This window comes from Corythoichthys intestinalis, chromosome 2, assembly GCF_030265065.1.
Source record: "Corythoichthys intestinalis isolate RoL2023-P3 chromosome 2, ASM3026506v1, whole genome shotgun sequence".
Taxonomy (NCBI): Eukaryota; Metazoa; Chordata; class Actinopteri; order Syngnathiformes; family Syngnathidae; genus Corythoichthys; species Corythoichthys intestinalis.
The window spans coordinates 44,456,771-44,475,144 of NC_080396.1; the positions used below are offsets into that span (position 1 = coordinate 44,456,771).

An 18,374-nucleotide genomic window follows, 5' to 3' on the forward strand; every position below is an offset into this window, starting at 1 on the left:
CCGTAATCCGTGTTAAATTTGTAGATATAAATCAAAAATCGACGTCATTCGTCATGATTATTGTGACGGAAAAATAAAATCCAAGTATGTAAATAACAGACACAAGTAATCCGGAACCTAGACTCTGAAACAGTTTGTACCGGAACATTTAGCTGTACACATCAAACATGGCAGCCAACATTGAACAAATTTTCCAAGATTTTATTTTGAATAAAATCAGAGAAATTGAAGACCAGAATGGCGACAAAAAGTATGTTATGATTTTGATTTACATCAATCGTGGCTTCATAATTGTTGCCAATAAACACAACAAGTCTAGTTTGTTTGACTAAAACAAAACGTTTAAAATGTCCGCGAAACGATTTTACGCTTCATTCCCCGACCTTAGCATAATAGCAGTATATATCAATGCATCGATTGTTTGTATAAAGTATGTTCTCACGTATGTCGTAACGTTGGTTGTACTTAGCTGAATCTTTAAAATACACTGTTAATGAAGCTTTTTATTCATACAGTAATTCAAAATATCTTCATATAAGTGCATTCTTGTATTTTACAATGTAGTAGAACTGCACCGAATTCATCTGCGTTTATCCAGTTTTTAGTTTCCTGATTATCAGACAGCGAAGTAAGACGCATCTGAAGTGTTGCAGATGATGCTTTTATTATTAAAACAATTGGAAATGAAAATTAAAGTCGAATTATCTTTTTATAGACATTTTTGGAGCCTCCGTGTTGCACAAACGATAATGTGCCTAATAGTTTTCTTATTTGTCCAATTGTCTTGATAGTACATCTCAAGAAGCAGCTTCATGCAGTGAAATGATTCCAGACGATAGTAGGGACAAAAAGAGTGATGGCAAGAGTTCACATAAGAAACATAAGAAGCACAAAAAACATAAAAGTAAAAAGAAGAAGCGGAACCGGGAAAAGGAGGCAAGAGAGAGCAGTTCCGAATCCTGGGAAGAATTGGATGTTTCATCCAGGTAAAATGGACAGTTTAAATTCAACTATCAACCTTCCTATTTCAGCGAAATACTAAATGAAAAGAAAGTGTAAATAACATATTTTGCCTTCATCAATTTAACTCCTTGGTTGCCACTGACAGCGACAGACATCTAGTCAGATGGGTGGCAGCATGAACATTCGTTCATTTGCTGCCAGCCCTGCCCCTTCAAATGGACTGGATGTCTTCTAGTGGCAAACTAATGTACTGTACATTCCCAACAGAATGATGAAAAGAGCAACATGATTGGACATCTATCATCATCAATGGCACTGAAAGAATAAAATTTATTGGCTTATAATATTGTATACTGATTGTGTACAAGTAACATAGACTTCATAATTCATAATATTATGAAGTCTATGCAAGTTATCTTGTGTTGCCCTAGAATGAGTGCTGTTCTATCGTTTACAATTTGTCATTTAGATTCAAGTAAATTTGTTTTGCTTCTCATTCCAGAAAAGAAGCCAAACCAGACAATGAACAGCCAGCAAGTAAGTCTCTTGTTTTTTCTGTATATGTAGCACAAGTTTAGTTAGCACAATTTAGCGCTTCTTTTTTTTTGTTTTTTTTTTGCTTGCTATTCCGGGTGATCATGCAGGTAGCTCCAGGGGTCACAAGCACAAAACGGGGAAAAAGAAGAAAAAGAAGAGGCATAAAGATGAAAAAAGAAAGTCGTCCGATTCTGACTCTGAGCAAAGAAAGAGTAAATGTGCTGAAAGCTTGTTGCCAAGACAATGTGATGAGTTGCCTGATATCATCCCAAAACAGGTACAACAAAACAAACCTAGCATTCAAAAGAATTGACACTAATCTAACTGATAGTCAAAGCTTCAAGGAGAAGTAATTAGACCTGCTTGTGCATAACCCAGGACAGTTCCAGTGGCGCAAAAGCAGATGAGGAAAAAAAGGGACGCTCTCATTCACATTCCAACGTTTCACATTCCAACTCGGAGAAGTGGAGTTCTCGACCCGGCAAGCGAAAATCTAGATCTCCCTCACCACCCACTTCACAGGGTCACCACAACTCATCCAGGTACTGAGTGCTGAGGGACCTGTGAAATATGACTCAAATTTAAATTTTCCATATTCTTTATGCATGTGTGCATAGTTCCATAGGCATTACAGGCTGCTTGGACCCACCTAGAGAGTCCAAACAAGATGTGGCAAAAGACATCAAAATGGCGTCTCCAAGTCCAAAAAGAAGTGCTACAGCAGAGGTTCAGAGGCTGGATCATAATCACAAGCCTGCAGAGACCACAATAGAAATCAACATAGAAAATTCAGGTACAAATTGTTCATGGTCCTGTCAACCTTAGTTTGAAAGGTAGATATATATCCAGCCGTCTACCTCTCCTCCAGTCCTCTTATGGCCATTCTTAAACTGTTATTTGTTTGTGATTTATTTAATTTTACAGGTGCAATTTGTGCTTCATCTCCATCCTTGCCAAAATCATCTCGTCAGTCACATCAGACTGATGAGCCCATCGTCCCACAGCAGAAGGAATCAGAACAAACTTCGCCCGGTGCGAGAAAATCGCCCACCAAAAAGATGCGTAAACCTTCCAAGTCCCCACCAGGGAACAAAGAGAAATCAGCGAAGAGGCGGAACAGATCTCGGTCACCTTGTAGGACTCACAGGACTAGGTCCAGATCCAGGAGTGCCTCAAGAAGGAAGCGATCCCGGTCACCTCGCAGGACCCACAGGACAAGGTCAAGATCCAGGAGCTCCTCCAGAAGGAAGCGGTCTCGATCACTTCGTAGGACCCAAAGGACAAGGTCCAGATCTAGGGGCTCCTCAAGAAGGAAGCGATCCCGGTCACCTTGCAGGACCCACAGGACGAGGTCCAGATCCAGGAGTTCTTCAAGAAGGAAACGATCCCGATCAAGGTTGGTTTCCCAGTATTACCATCTGTTAATGAAGAGGGGCAATGGTGGTTCAGGTGGTTGAGCGCGTTGTGTGTTGATCAAAGAATTAGGGATTTGAATCCATGTCGTTGTCTCCTTCGGCAAGACACTTCAGCCTACTGGCCCGTGTCAAAGTATTGTGAGAATGAGTGGGTTTACTGTTGTCCGAAGGGCCAATGTGGCACATTGGCCGTTTCGCACCTGTCAGGCTGCCTCAGGGCTGCTAGGGCAACTATAGTAGCTTATCACCATCTAGTGTGGGGTCAATGAATAAATCAATGTAAAGTGTCCTTGAGTGCCCTGTGAAGCAGAAACCAAATTAAATGCATTGTTATTATGTTTTGTTCTGGTGATCAAATACTGCATGTGACCTATGCAGGTCCAGAAGTGGGAGGTCACGAAGGTCACGCTCTGATTCGCGGAATGCCAAGCGTCGGGCAAATTACAGCCAGAGGGATCGCTGGAAACGAGAACCAAGCCACTCCCCTGTGCTCATCCTGCGCAAAAAAAGATCCCCTACATGGAAACATGTCTCGCATCCTGACGGCCCTCAACAAATCACTGAACATGGTCAGATATGGCAAATTCATGTCATTTATCATATCATTCCTGTCCACCCTGTAGCTAACTTTCCCCCCTTGTAAATTAAGCAATGTAAGTAATTCAGCCGTGCAATTTGAAATGGAGCCTGTGACCCTGAATTAGGGTTTTAAGGCTCCACATTCTGAATACTGTGCTGCGTATCTTATATTTAACCACAAAAACATTGTGTAATTGTCAGGGAAGAAGCAGGTTACCACACTGAGATAAAGTGGGTGAGAGAGAAAAAAGTATGAATATTATATTTAAGATAGCGTGTGCTTGTTTAGTGGGAAGGCCCACCTCGAAATCCGAATGGCAGTTAATCATAATGTCATTTTTTGCCACTGTGCTTCACCCTCACCTGATAGGGAGGTTCCAACACTGAATTTATTACTGGGCTTCATTCAGAATAACCAGGCCTTCATTAAATTAATTTCCCTTGAATTCCAATTTTTGTGAGACACATTAAAAACCTTAAAAGCAGAAAGCACCACGCAACAATGCACACTAGTGTCCTTCCCAGCTGGATTTAAATAGCCCATTGGCAATGGCAGCAACAGGAAACAATTAAGTTTTACCTTCTTACCGGCTGTCCATTCAGCGTTTGCTTGTCGATACCGATCCAGCACAGCTTTGAGGTCGATTGTGTGCTATTCAATCTTGCTGTCTTTGACTGTCCACCTTGGCGAAAGGGCATGTGGCATTTGTATTGGCTTTCATGAGTACTAGAAAGCAAATATGCGTCACGTAGTTGTTGGCAGCTACAGATACCATAGTCCACCTCCACATTCTATAGAAATTTAAACGCTGCACATAACGAAACAAAGTATTTTCACCCAAAACAAAATGTTGTTTTTTTTTTGGGGGGGGGGGGGGGGGGGTAAATGTAACATTTTAAGATTAAGTTGTCAAGGAAAATTGGAGGGCAATGATGTGCATAGTTTTCCATAGACAGTATTTTCTGAAAAAGTCATTAAAGATTAAGGCAAGGCAAATTTATTTATATAGCACAATTCAACACAAGGCAATTCAAAGTGCTTTACATCACATGAAGATCATAAAAATCACATTTAAATCAATACAACGTAAAAACCAAGACAATCAAAATCGGAAATAAAATTATACATAAAAATCGCATTTAATAACAAATAGAATAAAAATAAATAAATAAAAATAAAACAAAAACTACTACTACTAATAATAATTGAAATCAGCAATGGAGATAAGCACAAGAGGAATAGAAAGCAAGTAGATTGAAATATATAGACAGTTATGGATATGCAGTGCTAAACAAAAGCGTTTTTAGCTCTGATTTAAAAAAGCTAACAGTTTGAGCATACTTCAGACGTTCAGGTAACTTGTTCCAGAGGTGAGGAGCATAATAACTAAATGCTGCCTCACCCTGCTTGGTTCTTGTTCTTGGAACATGCAGGAGACCGGTTCCAGATGACCTTACGGGTCTAGATGTCTCATAGGAATCTAACAAATCAAGCATGTATTTTGGTCCAAGGCCATTAAGTGTTTTGTAGACGAGCAGTAGTATTTTATAGTCTATCCTTTGACTCACTGGAAGCCAGTGTAGTGATTTCAAAACCGGTGTAATGTGGTCCAGCTTCCTTGTATTTGTGAGGACTCTGGCTGCAGCATTCTGTACTAGCTGCAGCTTCCTGACTGATTTTTTATCAAGACCCGTAAATATACCGTTGCAATAGTCCAATCTGCTGAAAATGAATGCATGCATAAGTTTTTCCATGTCTTGTTGAGTCAGAAGCCCCTTAATTCTGGTTATATTTTTAGGTGGTAATAAGCGGATTTAGTGACGGACTTTAGATGGCTATCAAATTTTAGGTCTGAGTCAATAATTACGCCAAGGTTTCTGACTTGATTTGTAGCTGTAAGTGACATTGTGCTAAGTTGCCTGCTTATCTTTGACCTTTCCTTTTTTGGCCCAAAAATGATCACCTCTGTCTTCTCCACATTTAACTGGAGAAAATTCTGGCACATCCATTCATTGATTTGATGAATGTATTTACTCAGGGAGACTAAAGGACTATAATCATGTGGGGACACAGAAATGTGGAGTTGTGTGTCATCTGCATAGGAGTGATAGGAGATGTCATATTTACCCTTGAGGGACTCCACAAGTGAATTTAGTTCGTTCTGACTGATGGTTTCCGATTGACACAAAGAAATCCCTATCATGTAAATAGGATGTGAACCACTCAAGTATAGTGTCAGTAAGCCCTACCCACTGTTCCAATCTGCTGAGTAGTATGTTGTGATCAACCGTGTCCATTGCGGTGCTGAAATCCAATAGTAACAGAACACATGATTTGCCTGCATCGGTATTCCGACGAATATCATTTAGGGCTTTGATAAGCACGGTCTCGGTGCTGTGTTGTGGCCGAAATCCAGACTGAAATGAGTTAAAAAGATTGTTTTGCATCATGAAAGTCTGGATCTGTTCGAACACAACCCTTTCGATAATTTTCCCCAGGAATGTCAGATTTGATATTGGCCTGTAATTACTAATGATTGAGGCATCCAGATTAGTATTTTTTTAAGAAGAGGTTTTATTACTGCAGTTTTTAAAGTCTGTGGAAACTCTCCTGTTTGGAGAGAAGTATTTATAATCTGAAGTATGTCTGGGGCTATGCAATGAAAAACAGTTTTGAAAAAGTTTGAAGGAAGGATGTCAAGGCAGCATGTTGTGGGCTTTAATTTTGACACAATTTCTGTTAAAGTGGCATAGTCCAAGAGGCTAAACTGTCTAAGATTGACGTGGGGGACATTTTGGGAGGCATTTAGTGTAGCAATTGTTAATCTGGACTTGCACACAGTCAGTCTAATCTTTAGTACTTTGTGTGTAAAGAATGCTGCGAAATCATTACAGGACACCTCAGATGCCAATTCCTGAGGTATTGATGCTTGTGGGTTTGCCAGTTTGTCAACAACAGAAAATAGTGTGCGAGTATTGTTGGTGTTTCTACTAATGATCTCTGAAAAATATGACTGTCTAGCATTTTTCAGTTCCTGGTTGTATTTACGAAGACTCTCTTTGTAGATATCATAAAAAACTAGGAGTTTGTTTTTTCGCCATCTGCGTTCTGCTCGTCTACAATCTTGCTTTTGTTTTAAAGCTAGTGTGGCATTTCTCCAGGGTGACCTCTTCTTTCTTGACAAAGTTTTTGTCTTAATCGGGGCAATAGTGTCAATTACAGTCATCACGCTGGAACTGAAACTGTTTACAAGTTCTTCCACAGGAGCTGTTGTAGGGGTTAATGGTGAGGCATAGGCCTGTGTGAATAACGCACAAGTGTTATCACTTATGTAACGCTTCCTAATCACCTCTGCTTCCCTTTTCAGAGGATGGACAGGGGTGGTCATTTTAAACATAATGCAGTAGTGATCAGATAGAGCAACGTCATTCACTGTAACCTCAGAGATGTTACAGTGGAAGATAGTAATTTTTAAACCAGTGAATTTAAATCCCCCCAAAATACTCTTTTATCCCCTCCCAAAATGCTGCCTTCGTGCATCTGCACCTCATAATTAGCATAGGTACATCAATTGTACTGCTTGGTGCAAACATGGCTTTTTTATGTTCCCCTCAGGCAAGGAGCAACTATTGGAAATTGCCAAGGCCAACGCAGCCGCCATGTGTGCCAAAGTGGGGATGGCCATCCCGGAAAGTCTGAAAAGCTCAATGCTGTCAATGACATTCCCAAATATGGCCATGAATGCTGCGATGACGGCAGGTAGGAATCCTACATGAAAGAATTATGTTCACACTTAAACAATTGCAAGTCATTGTCCATGTATGCCTTACAGCAACCATGACCGCTGCCTTGTCCAACATCAACACCTTGTCCTCGTTGCTGCCGCTGCCCAGTATAATTAACAAATCTCCTGGTGCAATTCCCACCAACCCCTTAAATGCTGCAATGGAGGAAATGAAAAAGAAAATGGCAAAGCAGGCTAACATCATCAGCATTAAGGAGTTCACAGATGTAAGTCAACAGATTATTGTAACCAAAAGGCTTCTACGGTATAGCATCTACACGCATCAAAGCATGCATCTTGCAGGTACATAATTATAAACCCAAGAACACAACAAATATGCGTGGTAGTACTATACACTAATAGTATCACTGCTTGGTATTTAGACACAATAAATATTGGGAAATACAGTGAAATTTTAAAGCCAACATAGATGGCACGGCTAACACGATGCACATTTGTGTTTTTAGAAGTGTAAGATGATTGTGGACAGCAAAGGTGAGCTGCCGGTAGCGTTGCCCCATGTGGAAAATGAGGAGGAGGACGACGGGAAACTTTTTGGAGGATCAATTCTGCGTGAAAATAAGGCGATCAGCTTCAACATCAATGTAAAATACACACACACATCTCCCAAATGAAAGCCTGCAATTCAATCAAAATGTAATGATGACCTTCTGCACATGCCCTGCTACTTTAGTCAATACTGTAGATCTTTGCGCATGTCTGTTCTTAGTGTAAATCAGTGGAAAGGATTAAAAATCCCACGTTGTGGGGCTAAACACTTAATTTCTAGTGTATATGCTTTCAAAGTAAATTCACTCTTTCAATTAGCCAAATATGCGAGTCAACAACTGGAAAAGTTAATTCACAGTAATAGCAAGATGTTTACCATCCAGAGCGCGACTGTGCGACCAACAGCCCGAAGTGATGCCGGTAAAGCTAAGGAGTTCCCTGTGTCATCAGGATCTCAACATCGTAAAAAGGTCTCAATAAAAAATTTACATTGACACATGAAGGTTATCTATTTTTTATTTTTTTTTACATTTTAATTAATGCCATGTGTATCATTCAGGAGAGTAAGACATTGGATGCCTATGGAGATTGGGTCCCAGTGGAGAAAACGTCAGAGGACACAAAAAATGCCGTCAGTGTCGCGACTGTCAGCTCATCGTCAGGTTCCAGTGAGGCTTTGAAAGCCCCCGAGTTGCCAGGGAGTGCTGAGGAGTCAGGGGCAGATGATGACAACGTGTTTCCTGATCCACCGCCGCAGGTTAATTTTCACTGAGATCTAATCTGTTGTTCAGTTGCATGAATCAAAAATTTGTTGATCATCTTTTATCTTTGCAGCCTGTCGACATCTCTCAGGCCGTGAGCGAGAGAATCAAAGCTCAGAAACGATTGGCCGAGAACCCCTATGACGTCAATGCCATTTGCATGCTTAGCAGGGCCCAAGAGCAGGTAGCAAACTTATTATTGTTCTTGAATGCATTTTTTAAATGTATTACGTATAATTTTTCAGGGGAAATTCAGTTTACATTAGGATAAAGGTTGCAAATGTCTGGTAATTTTCTAAGGTTCAAACTGTGAAAGTTGGCTTCTACACTCCAAAAAACAGCTTTTCAGGAGAACATAATAAAATTATGGACATAATTTCCAGGCAAATATGATGTGTTTACATAGCAATGAATTGTGACGACGAAACAGCTCTGTCAACATGATGCATTTAGGTTTGCATAACATAACAAATGAGGTTCAATCAAACTGTAAAATAATTGGTCAGGTGAACAAATTAAAATTTTGCATATTTCAGCCTATTAACACGTTATTTAGCAAGAAATAATTATGACAACAAGTACACAATATGTGAAGATGTTGGGTCAACATGATTTATTAAGGTTTGTTCGACATAAGCATGCTTCCACGTCCACCAAACTATGAAATAGATTGTCAGGTTAACATATTACAACTATAATGGGAGTATGTCATACTCCCATGTGTTACATTAAAACTGTTCAGACCAGTCGGACACTCAGATCTCCATTCTCTGTGTCAAGCAGCTGAAAAGGACAGGTTGAAAAAAAAAAAAAAAAAAAAAAAAATTTCAGGTTTAGAAAAAAAAATATTCTGTAACGTATTCATTGGGCAAAAATTATGACTAAATATGTAGATCATTTTGATATAAATCTTGATCACTTCCAGTGACAATTTTAGCCTGAAATGATTGAGTCTATCCAGCTATGTAAACTAAAAGAGTTAAAAATAAGTCAATAAAACAAATACTAATAATAAATAGAATGAATTAACAAAAATTATGTCAATAGAAATAGATGTAAATATTGATAGGAATTTTTAATCACACATTTAATCAATTTATTATTTAGTGTATTGAATAATTTAATAGTCTTTTTTGTGTGCTAAGAAAATTAATTGAGAAAAATGCTATTTGAAATAATCCTTACTTAGATTTCATGCAAGTACAGGTGAATATGAAAAACCTTTTGCTTTAAACGTTTTTGCAAAAATGCAGAGCCTTGCCTTGATCATCTTGAGGGAAAATGCTTTCTTTAATTGACCTTTTATAGGCATACAAGGGTTCTTTTCATTTAACATTCTGAATGGGACTTTGTTGGTAATTCTGGATGTGAGGGGAGGTGGGGTTCCTGGGGATTTGTGACTTTTCCTATAGTTTAGGGGGAAATGGGTAATCATCAACAAACACTCATTCGTTTTTGTTTTTTGCACTGAAAGAACTGATTCTTTAATGAAATATTTAGAAATTATGAATTGATATGCTTTTTTAATTGTATTTGGCATGGAATTACTATAATGGAATTACTATTGAATTATTATAGTAGTTTTGTTTAGCCTGAGAGCTTTTTTGAACAATTTTGGAACTATTTTACAAAACACTAAAAGCGGGGGGTGGGAGGGACAACAATAATCGATTTATAATCGAATTGGAGCCTCTGAATCGTAATCGAATCGCTAGATGCCCAAAGATTCCCACCTCTACTGTATATGGAAGATAACAGTCAAGGATGCCACAGTCAAATTTGTGCTATGGATGTAAATTTGCCTTGTATAGCTGATGTTGCTATGCCTAAAATAAGGAATATCGTACATGCATTGGAGTGGGTAAACCACTGCCAGCTCTCACTTGAAATAGATAGGACATCTATCGCTGTAAATGGCATGTAATCAGGTAACGTATAATGAATGGAATAAAGGACAATAGTTAAATAAAAAATCAAAATTATTGTGACATTCTTACCAGTGATGAGTTTTTATGAACTTCTGACCCAAACTGTAGAAGATGATACTACTACTGTATGTGAGGTAATTCATTAAGTTCCAACTTCCAACCCTTGCATATTATATAAGACATAATTAGACACTTATGAATTTCCTCGACTGTTGTAGATGAGACCGGGGTTTAACAAAGAGATGTCAGAGATTCTATTATTTTAGATCATTTCAAATTCTCCTTTAACAGGTGGATGCGTGGGCCCAGTCCAACACAGTCCCTGGTCTTTTCACGGGGTCCACAGGAGCTCAGGTCCTCTCCTCGGAAGAGCTGTCCAACAGTGGCCCACAGGCTTGGCTGAAGAAGGTAAAATACGCAACAAATCGAAACTTAAAATAAGTGCACAGTTTTGCCGTGTTGGAATGCCTATTTTGCTACGTTGTGAAATGTAAAATTGGACTTTGTACTTGCCCACAATCCCATAGAATTTTTAAATGGTTGACTCCTACGTAGTCCAATGTCTATGTTGTACTACAAATTTGATTTGTGTGTGTTCTGACAACCCTCCATTGTCTCGATTAGGACCAATTCCTAAAGGCAGCACCAGTAACAGGTGGCGTAGGGGAATTTTTGATGAAAAAGATGGGCTGGAGGTCAGGTGAGGGCCTCGGGAGGAATCGTGAAGGCACAGTGGAACCTATCGTCATTGACTTCAAGGTGGACCGCAAAGGTCAGGAGGTCCCGCAGTATTTTTTTTATTCTATAAATGACTGCTTATAAACATACTTACAGTATGTATAAAAATACATATTTTCTGTTTGTTTGTTTGATACAGGACTACTTGCTGAGGGGGAGAAGCCACAGAAAACAACAGGGGGGCTGGTAGTAACCAAGGACCTCATGGGTAAATAAATCATAATTATTAACAATTTGTGCCTCAAACTTGGTGTCTTGGTGACAATGTAAGAGTGGCCTCCGGTCAGTGTCATCCTTTCAGTGTGGCCACTTATTTCTCCAAGCCCCACAAACTAATCTATGACAACATGTCATCTCACATAGTTGATATAAAAATGTACTGAAAATCAACGACCGTATTTTAAGCCTGTCGTAATATGCAATAATTCCATTTATCGCGCGATAAATAAAAATGAAGGCGGTAATTTTTCTGCTGCGATTTATCGCCTCGCGTGCACGTGCGTGCGCAGACGTACTGTTAAAAGTTCGGATTCCACGTCACCAACTGCGTAAAATGCATCTTCGTTCCAGGTCCGGCAAAAACTAGCGCCGGAGCCAATCGTTCCCATTATATCCTAGTGTTCAACGTATACCGGCCGCGTCAGTGCTCCGGAGTGACTGTGGACCATCTATGGCGCGCCGGTGTTGTTGACGTGTGGGTGTCCCGTCAGGAGTGACATTTCACGCGGGGCGGCTATTTTTCGGCACAACGCCGGATATTTACAACGAAGTCCGCCAAAACATTGTTACCGACTTGGCTGCTACGAACAACCTCGCTTTGACAACGAACAGCTGAATGAAATTAAGAGCGCTGTGCTTCAAACTCGTCCTGTTTATGAAAGTCGATTGTCATATTCTGGTGTTGTGTAGTAATGAGCAGACGTGAATTCAGCGGCGCTTGCTAACTTTTTTAATGCGCGCACACACTAGATATCATGAAATGGCAAACTAGATGTGCTACGTCCCATGCCATTGGCTACGTGAGCCCAGAGTGACACGTAGTCCATATACTACATCGATGAATTCTAAACTGTCATGACTGAATGGAAGTTAAGAAGGCCAAATCAATCCATACCAGTGACTATAGATAATGTTGCAAATATTGTTAATTCAGTACGTGACACAGATGGATTCGGACCACAAATAGGATGTCTCGCTCATGTAGTAAACCTAGCTGCTAAGAGAGCTCTAGCAATCAACAGTGTGCCCTGCCTCACTTTACAAACAGGAAAGATTGTTCTCAGCACTTTTATACAAATTTTTTTCAGATCAGTAAGAAGTAAGCACATAAATATTATGCACTAAAATGCATGTTTATATGATGGCAATTTAATTTTTGCTCGTTAGCAAAAAAAAAAAAAAACAAACAAACAAAAAAATCAAACAAAAAATATAATTGTTATTTTTTTTACAGAGCATTAAATGTATTGAATCGGATCGAAAATCGTGTCCCTCGTTCCAAAAATCGTACCGAACCATGACTTAACTGTATCGTTGCATTCCTATGGAGCACCATTGCAGAAGCTATGACGGGAAAAGTTTTCATTTGCCTAAATGCTTAAGTTATTAAGTGTTAAGTTTTTTTTTTTTTTTTAACACATTTTATTTATTCTGTGTTTCTGTGCGGTATCAATATTGTTGTTTTTTACTTAAGAGGCATGGTCTATTGTTTTTAGTTGTGATTTCTTAAAAAGTATTTTTGAATTTAAGAGTAAATATTTATCGCGTTTAAATGGGTGTATTTGATCTATTAATATATACTGTATTCGCACTGTGTTATTGTAAATTGGTTAAAAAAAATGGGGGGGGGCACAATAATATCGCATATCGCAATAATTTGAGAATAATTATCGCACACTAAAATTTGTTATCGCGACAGGCCTACTGTATTTATTTTGCAGAGTATACTATAAGTCGCTCCTGAGTATAAGTCGCATTAGCTCAAAAAAATGCATAATAGAGAACATTGTTGTTTTCGTCTTGTGGTTGTGTCTGCTGGAAATGGACCTTTGGTGACTTTTCGTCAATGAGACGGGATGTAAAATTTTGTTTTTGAGAAGCTCACAGTGCATATACCATTTCTAGCTATTCTGCACGTAACCCCAAGCGGGGAGGCGACAACAGGTGCAGTCTTACCGTTACTCACAGGAATGTTTTGTCCTACTGAAGCAATAGACTGTTGGCCAGAGGTGGGAAGAGCAGCCAAAAATTTTACTCAAGTAAGAGTAGTGTTGCGTCAAAATAATATTACTAAATTAAAAGTAGTCATCCAAACAAATGTACTCAAGTACAAAAAAGAAGTATCCAGTAAAAAGAATACACAAGTAATGAGTACCATTGTGAGTAAGTGCTTATTTTATTTTTTTAACCAGTGGTATTTTTTGGGAGTTTATTTAAAATTTATTTTTTATGAAGTGTTCTCATAATGATACTGTACAATAACCCATTACATAACTACATTAAGCCAAAGGAAAAAAATTTGAATTCCGGCGAGAGAAAAAAAAAAAAAGTCAGAAATGAAGCATTATTCGTCCCAAGAGCATGAGTGCTCTTTAGTGGAGAAAATGCGTAGTTCCTAGTTTGAATAGTTTCTTCATAGTTACTATTATGAAATTAAAAGGATCATATCTCTGGTTTGCTGTGGTCAATCGATGCCAATAAAAACTGCGAGATTTAAATCCGTGCTTTCGAGTCATGTTGATGGGCGCGCCTTATGTCAAATACTTCATTTTATGGTGCTTTAAAGACGCCACGTGATTGAACATGCTGGTGTGATCATAGCACAGCAAGCTTGTGTCTGATTGGTTTAACGGAGTCATGTGATTATTGTTGAGACGTTCATTGATGAAATTAGTTCAGCTACTCTTGGCATCGCTGGAAAAAAAAATCTAATACATAGAATAAAGAGGGAAAATGTATCGACTCTTGTGTAGCCCAACGTAGCGGAGTAAGAGTAGCGTTTTTTCTTCCCAAATCTACTCAAGTAAAAGTAAAAAGTATGCCCTCATAAAATTACTCTTAAAAGTACATTTTTCTCAAAAAGTTCCTCAAGTAAATGGAATGGAGTACATGTGACACGTTACTAATCACCTCTGCTGTTGGCTCAAACATGTTAATATAGACTCTTGATTTTAATCTATGGGATAATAATATCTGCCACATATCACGTATAAGGAGGACTATATAGAATAACTTTTGGTGGACACGCAGAACATTGTACAATTAAATTCCCTTCTTCAGACGTCATCTTATTTCTGTCCTTCAATACAGGCAAGCATCCGGTGTCAGCTCTTATCGAATTGTGCACTAAGAAACGGATGACTCAGCCTGACTTTGTCATGGTCCACCACAGCGGCCCAGACCACCGCAAGAATTTTCTTTTTAAGGTAGAATGTTTTTTTTTTTTTTTTTTTTTTTAATTTCCCCTAGTAGGCTGCCGTCGACTGGCTAACGTGAATTATAAATGCTTTGTGTACTCACCAGGTCACAGTAAATGGTGCCGACTATCAGCCCCAAACAGCCAGTCCAAACAAGAAACATGCCAAAGCTATGGCAGCAACTGTGGCACTGCAGGCTCTTGGAGAGGTAATATAAAGTGAAGTAAGATTTCTAAGAAAGAAACTCGTGGCCGTCTTTAAGAATAGCAACAAGTCAAGGAAAAAAAAAAAAGAATTATTTTTTTTGTGTGTTGTAAAATTACAGCAGTGACAGAAAGAACCCAGAAATCTGAAAATATGTGAGCTTTTCGCACATACAGTGAGGAAAATACAGTGAGGAAAATAAGTATTTGAACACCCTGCGATTTGGCAAGTTCTCCCACTTAGAAATAATGTGCGGTTTTGGAATTTTCATGGTAGGTGCTTGTCTACTGTGAGAGACAATCTAAAGAAAAAAAAATCTAGAAATCACAGTGTACGATTTTTTAAAGGCAAAGGCAAATTTATTTATATCACACAATTCAACACAAGGCAATTCAAATTCAGCCGAAGATCATAAAAATCACATTAAATCAATAGAACGTAAAAACAAATACAATCGAAATGGGAAATAAAATTATACATAAAAATCGCATTTAATCACGAATAGAATTAAAAAATAGAAAAATAATAAGAATAATAATGATACTACTAAATAACTACATACATACTAATAAACTGATAATAATTGAAATCAGCAATGGAGATAGAGCACAAGAGGAATAGAAAGCAAATAGATTGAAATATATAGACAGTTATGGATATGCAGTGCTAAACAAATGTGTTTTTAGCCCTGATTTAATTTAGCTAACAGTTTGAGCATACTTCAGACCTTCAGGTAACTTGTTCCAGAGGTGAGGAGCATAATAACTAAATCCTGCCTCACCCTGCTTGTTTCTTGTTCTTGGAACATACAGGAGACCGGTTCCAAATGACCTTAGGGGTCTAGAGGTTTCATAGGAATCTAACAAATAAAGCATGTATTTTGGTTCAAGGCCATTAAGAGTTTTGTAGACGAGCAGTAGTATTTTATAGTCTATCTATTTTAACAATGTGTTTGTACTATACTGCTGCAAAAAAAGTATTTGAGCACCTGTCTATTCGCTAGAATTGTGAGACTCAAAGACCTGTTAGCGTCATTTAAAAAGTCCAACGAGGTGGACTTTTTAAGTCTGACTTTTTGACCTGTTTGAGGCGGTTAGCTACATATAAACACCTGTCCACCCCATACAATCAGGAAGACTCCAATTCCTAACATGGTCAAGACCAAAGAGTTGTCCAAACACATTAGAGACAGGATTGAAGACCTCTCCAAGGCTGGACAGGCTTAAGGGGCAACTGCCAAGCAGCTTGGTGATATAAGACCTACCGTTGGAGCAATTATTAGAAAATGGAAGAAGTTAAACATGACTGTCAATCTCCCTCGGACTGGAGCTCCATGCAAGATCTACCTCGTAGGGTCTCAATGATCCTATGAAAGGTGAGGAATCAGCCAAGAACTACACAGGAGGAGCTGGTCAATGACCCGAAAGGAGCTGGAACCGCCATTTCAAAGGTTACTGTTGGTAATACACTAAGACGTCATATTTTAAAATCATGCATGGCCCTTAAGGTTCCCCTACTTAAACCAGCACATGTCCAGGTACAGTACTTGTTAAGTTTGACAATTACAATTTGGATATTCCAGAGGAGTCATGGGAGAAAGTCATGTGGTCGTATGAGATCAAAATGGAACTTTTTAGTCTTAATTCCACTCATAGTGTTTGGAGGAGGAAGAATGATGAGTACCATCCCAAGAACACCATCCCTACTGTGAAGCATGTGGGTGCTAGCATCATGCTTTGGGGGTGTTTTTCTGCATATGGGACTAGACGACTGCACTGTATTAAGGAGAGGACAACCAGGGCCATGTATTCTGAGGTTTTGGGGAATAACCTCCTTCCCTCAATTAGAGCATTGAAATGGATCATGACAGGGTCTTCCAACATGACAATGGCCCAAAGCAGACAGTCAGAATAACCAAGGACTGGCTTCGTAAAAAGCATATCAAGGTTCTGGACGGGCCTAGGCAGTCTCCAGACCTAAACTTTGTAGAAAATCTTTGTTTCTCAGTGACAGCCCAGAAAATCTGATAGATCCATAGAAGATATGTGTGGAGCAGTGGTGCAAAATCCCTGCTGCAGTCTGTGCAAACCTGGTGAAAAGTTACTGGAAACGTTTGACCTCTGTAATTGTAATGAAAGGCTACTGTACTTGTGTCTTATCTTTCCATTCCAACAATAATTTACAGAAAAATATGGCATATCTTATAGATGGTTTGAATTGCGATTAATTACGATTAATTAATTTTGAAGCTGTAATTAACTCGATTAAAAATTTTAATCGTTTGACAGCCCTAATTTAAACGCATCTACACATCGTTAGTATGTCAACTAAAGATCTGTTTGGGATTTGTGTCACTATCAGAACAGTAAGTAGTAGGACAAAACCTCTGTTTTAAATGAATACAGGGGGTTTTCCTCATTTCAGTACAGTAGTTTCTTTTCCATTTAATGTATTAAATTGTTTCATAAACGGGTGTCATTATCGCGTTCGTGGATTGTTTGCAATTCAAGTATAATGTTAATTTCCAGTCCCTGGATCGCTTTCTCTAACCTCTCTATTTCAACTTTTATAGTTTTATGTAATTACGCACTGCGGGGTATCCAAATGTAATTTCACTCCAGGAAGGGTATGGGAGTCAAGGTGTGATGCATCATCCACAGACAAAAACTTTATTTTTTGGTCTGTTTCACCAGGTTCCCGCTGATGGACCGGGACTCTATACTGGTCCTGTCTTCACGGCCGCTTCCACTGGGCCTTTGTTCTCCACGTAGACGTGCAACTGCAAACTGCTTATGTGCCCGTTGTTCTTCTCTTCCTCATTTTTCTATACCGGTAGTTATGCAGCACTGTATCAAGTGGCTTAATCTACCATTAGATTTGTTGAGTTAACAATACTTACAATGGCCATATATAACTGCAGGTTCTCTGCGTCCTAGTAAGAGGAAGCAGAAGGAGGAAGAGGTTGGTAAACATACTGAAGAAGCTGTTTTGATTTTGGAGGGGTGCAAAGTTTTGTTGATGCTAGTGACTGAAATAGTATTTACACCCTTATCCTCACTCCCAACTAGATGTAATTGCTACTTACCTGTTTCAGACTTTTTTTTTTTTTCCCCACAAGTTATTGGGATTTTTGGGGGGGTCAAAATCATGATGTCTGTTTGTCATCTTATTTTAATGTGTTAGAGTTTTAAAAATTGCTATGGGAAAAAGGATCATTAGACAAAGCTTGTGATGGCCTTTTGCACAGTGCTGCTGTATATTGACAAAAAGCATTTCGACTCGTGAACTGTTGTGCAACTTTGGAATTTTTTTTAAACTTAAACATGAGGATTGTAAGATAGTCTCATTCATAATTATGTGTAGTATTACAGACAACCGATTGTTACACATTCAGATGATTCTCATGCACTGTGTATTAAAATAAAGCTATTTATGTGACCTCGTGGAGGAATTGTGTTGGGGAGGGGGGGTCCGGTAAATAGCCTCTCATGCAAGGGAGATGCAGACAAAAATGGCCGGAACTACACCCAAATGCAAA

The 18,374-nt window shown here is 38.8% G+C and overlaps 1 protein-coding gene across 1 annotated transcript; it reads left to right on the forward strand.

The window, feature by feature from the left end:
- The first annotated feature begins 116 nt into the window (after window positions 1–116).
- LOC130912516 (protein SON) lies at window positions 117–18,374 on the forward strand. The gene is made up of 20 exons (XM_057830657.1): window positions 117–250; window positions 792–986; window positions 1,466–1,500; window positions 1,608–1,777; window positions 1,879–2,042; window positions 2,118–2,293; window positions 2,425–2,896; window positions 3,294–3,484; window positions 7,111–7,254; window positions 7,328–7,506; window positions 7,747–7,884; window positions 8,173–8,259; window positions 8,349–8,546; window positions 8,624–8,734; window positions 10,770–10,886; window positions 11,103–11,250; window positions 11,356–11,424; window positions 14,526–14,641; window positions 14,739–14,840; window positions 17,530–18,374. The coding sequence occupies exons 1-20, from the start codon at window positions 168–170 to the stop codon at window positions 17,605–17,607; spliced, it is 2,973 nt and encodes a 990-aa protein (XP_057686640.1). The 5' UTR covers window positions 117–167; the 3' UTR covers window positions 17,608–18,374.

Coding starts and splice junctions, on each gene's coding strand:
- LOC130912516 (XM_057830657.1), top strand. CDS start 168: ATGGCAGCCAACATTGAACAAATTTTCCAAGATTTTATTTTGAATAAA. Junction 1,501..1,607: donor AGACAATGAACAGCCAGCAA/GTAAGTCTCTTG, acceptor GTGATCATGCAG/GTAGCTCCAGGGGTCACAAG. Junction 11,251..11,355: donor CTTCAAGGTGGACCGCAAAG/GTCAGGAGGTCC, acceptor TGTTTGATACAG/GACTACTTGCTGAGGGGGAG.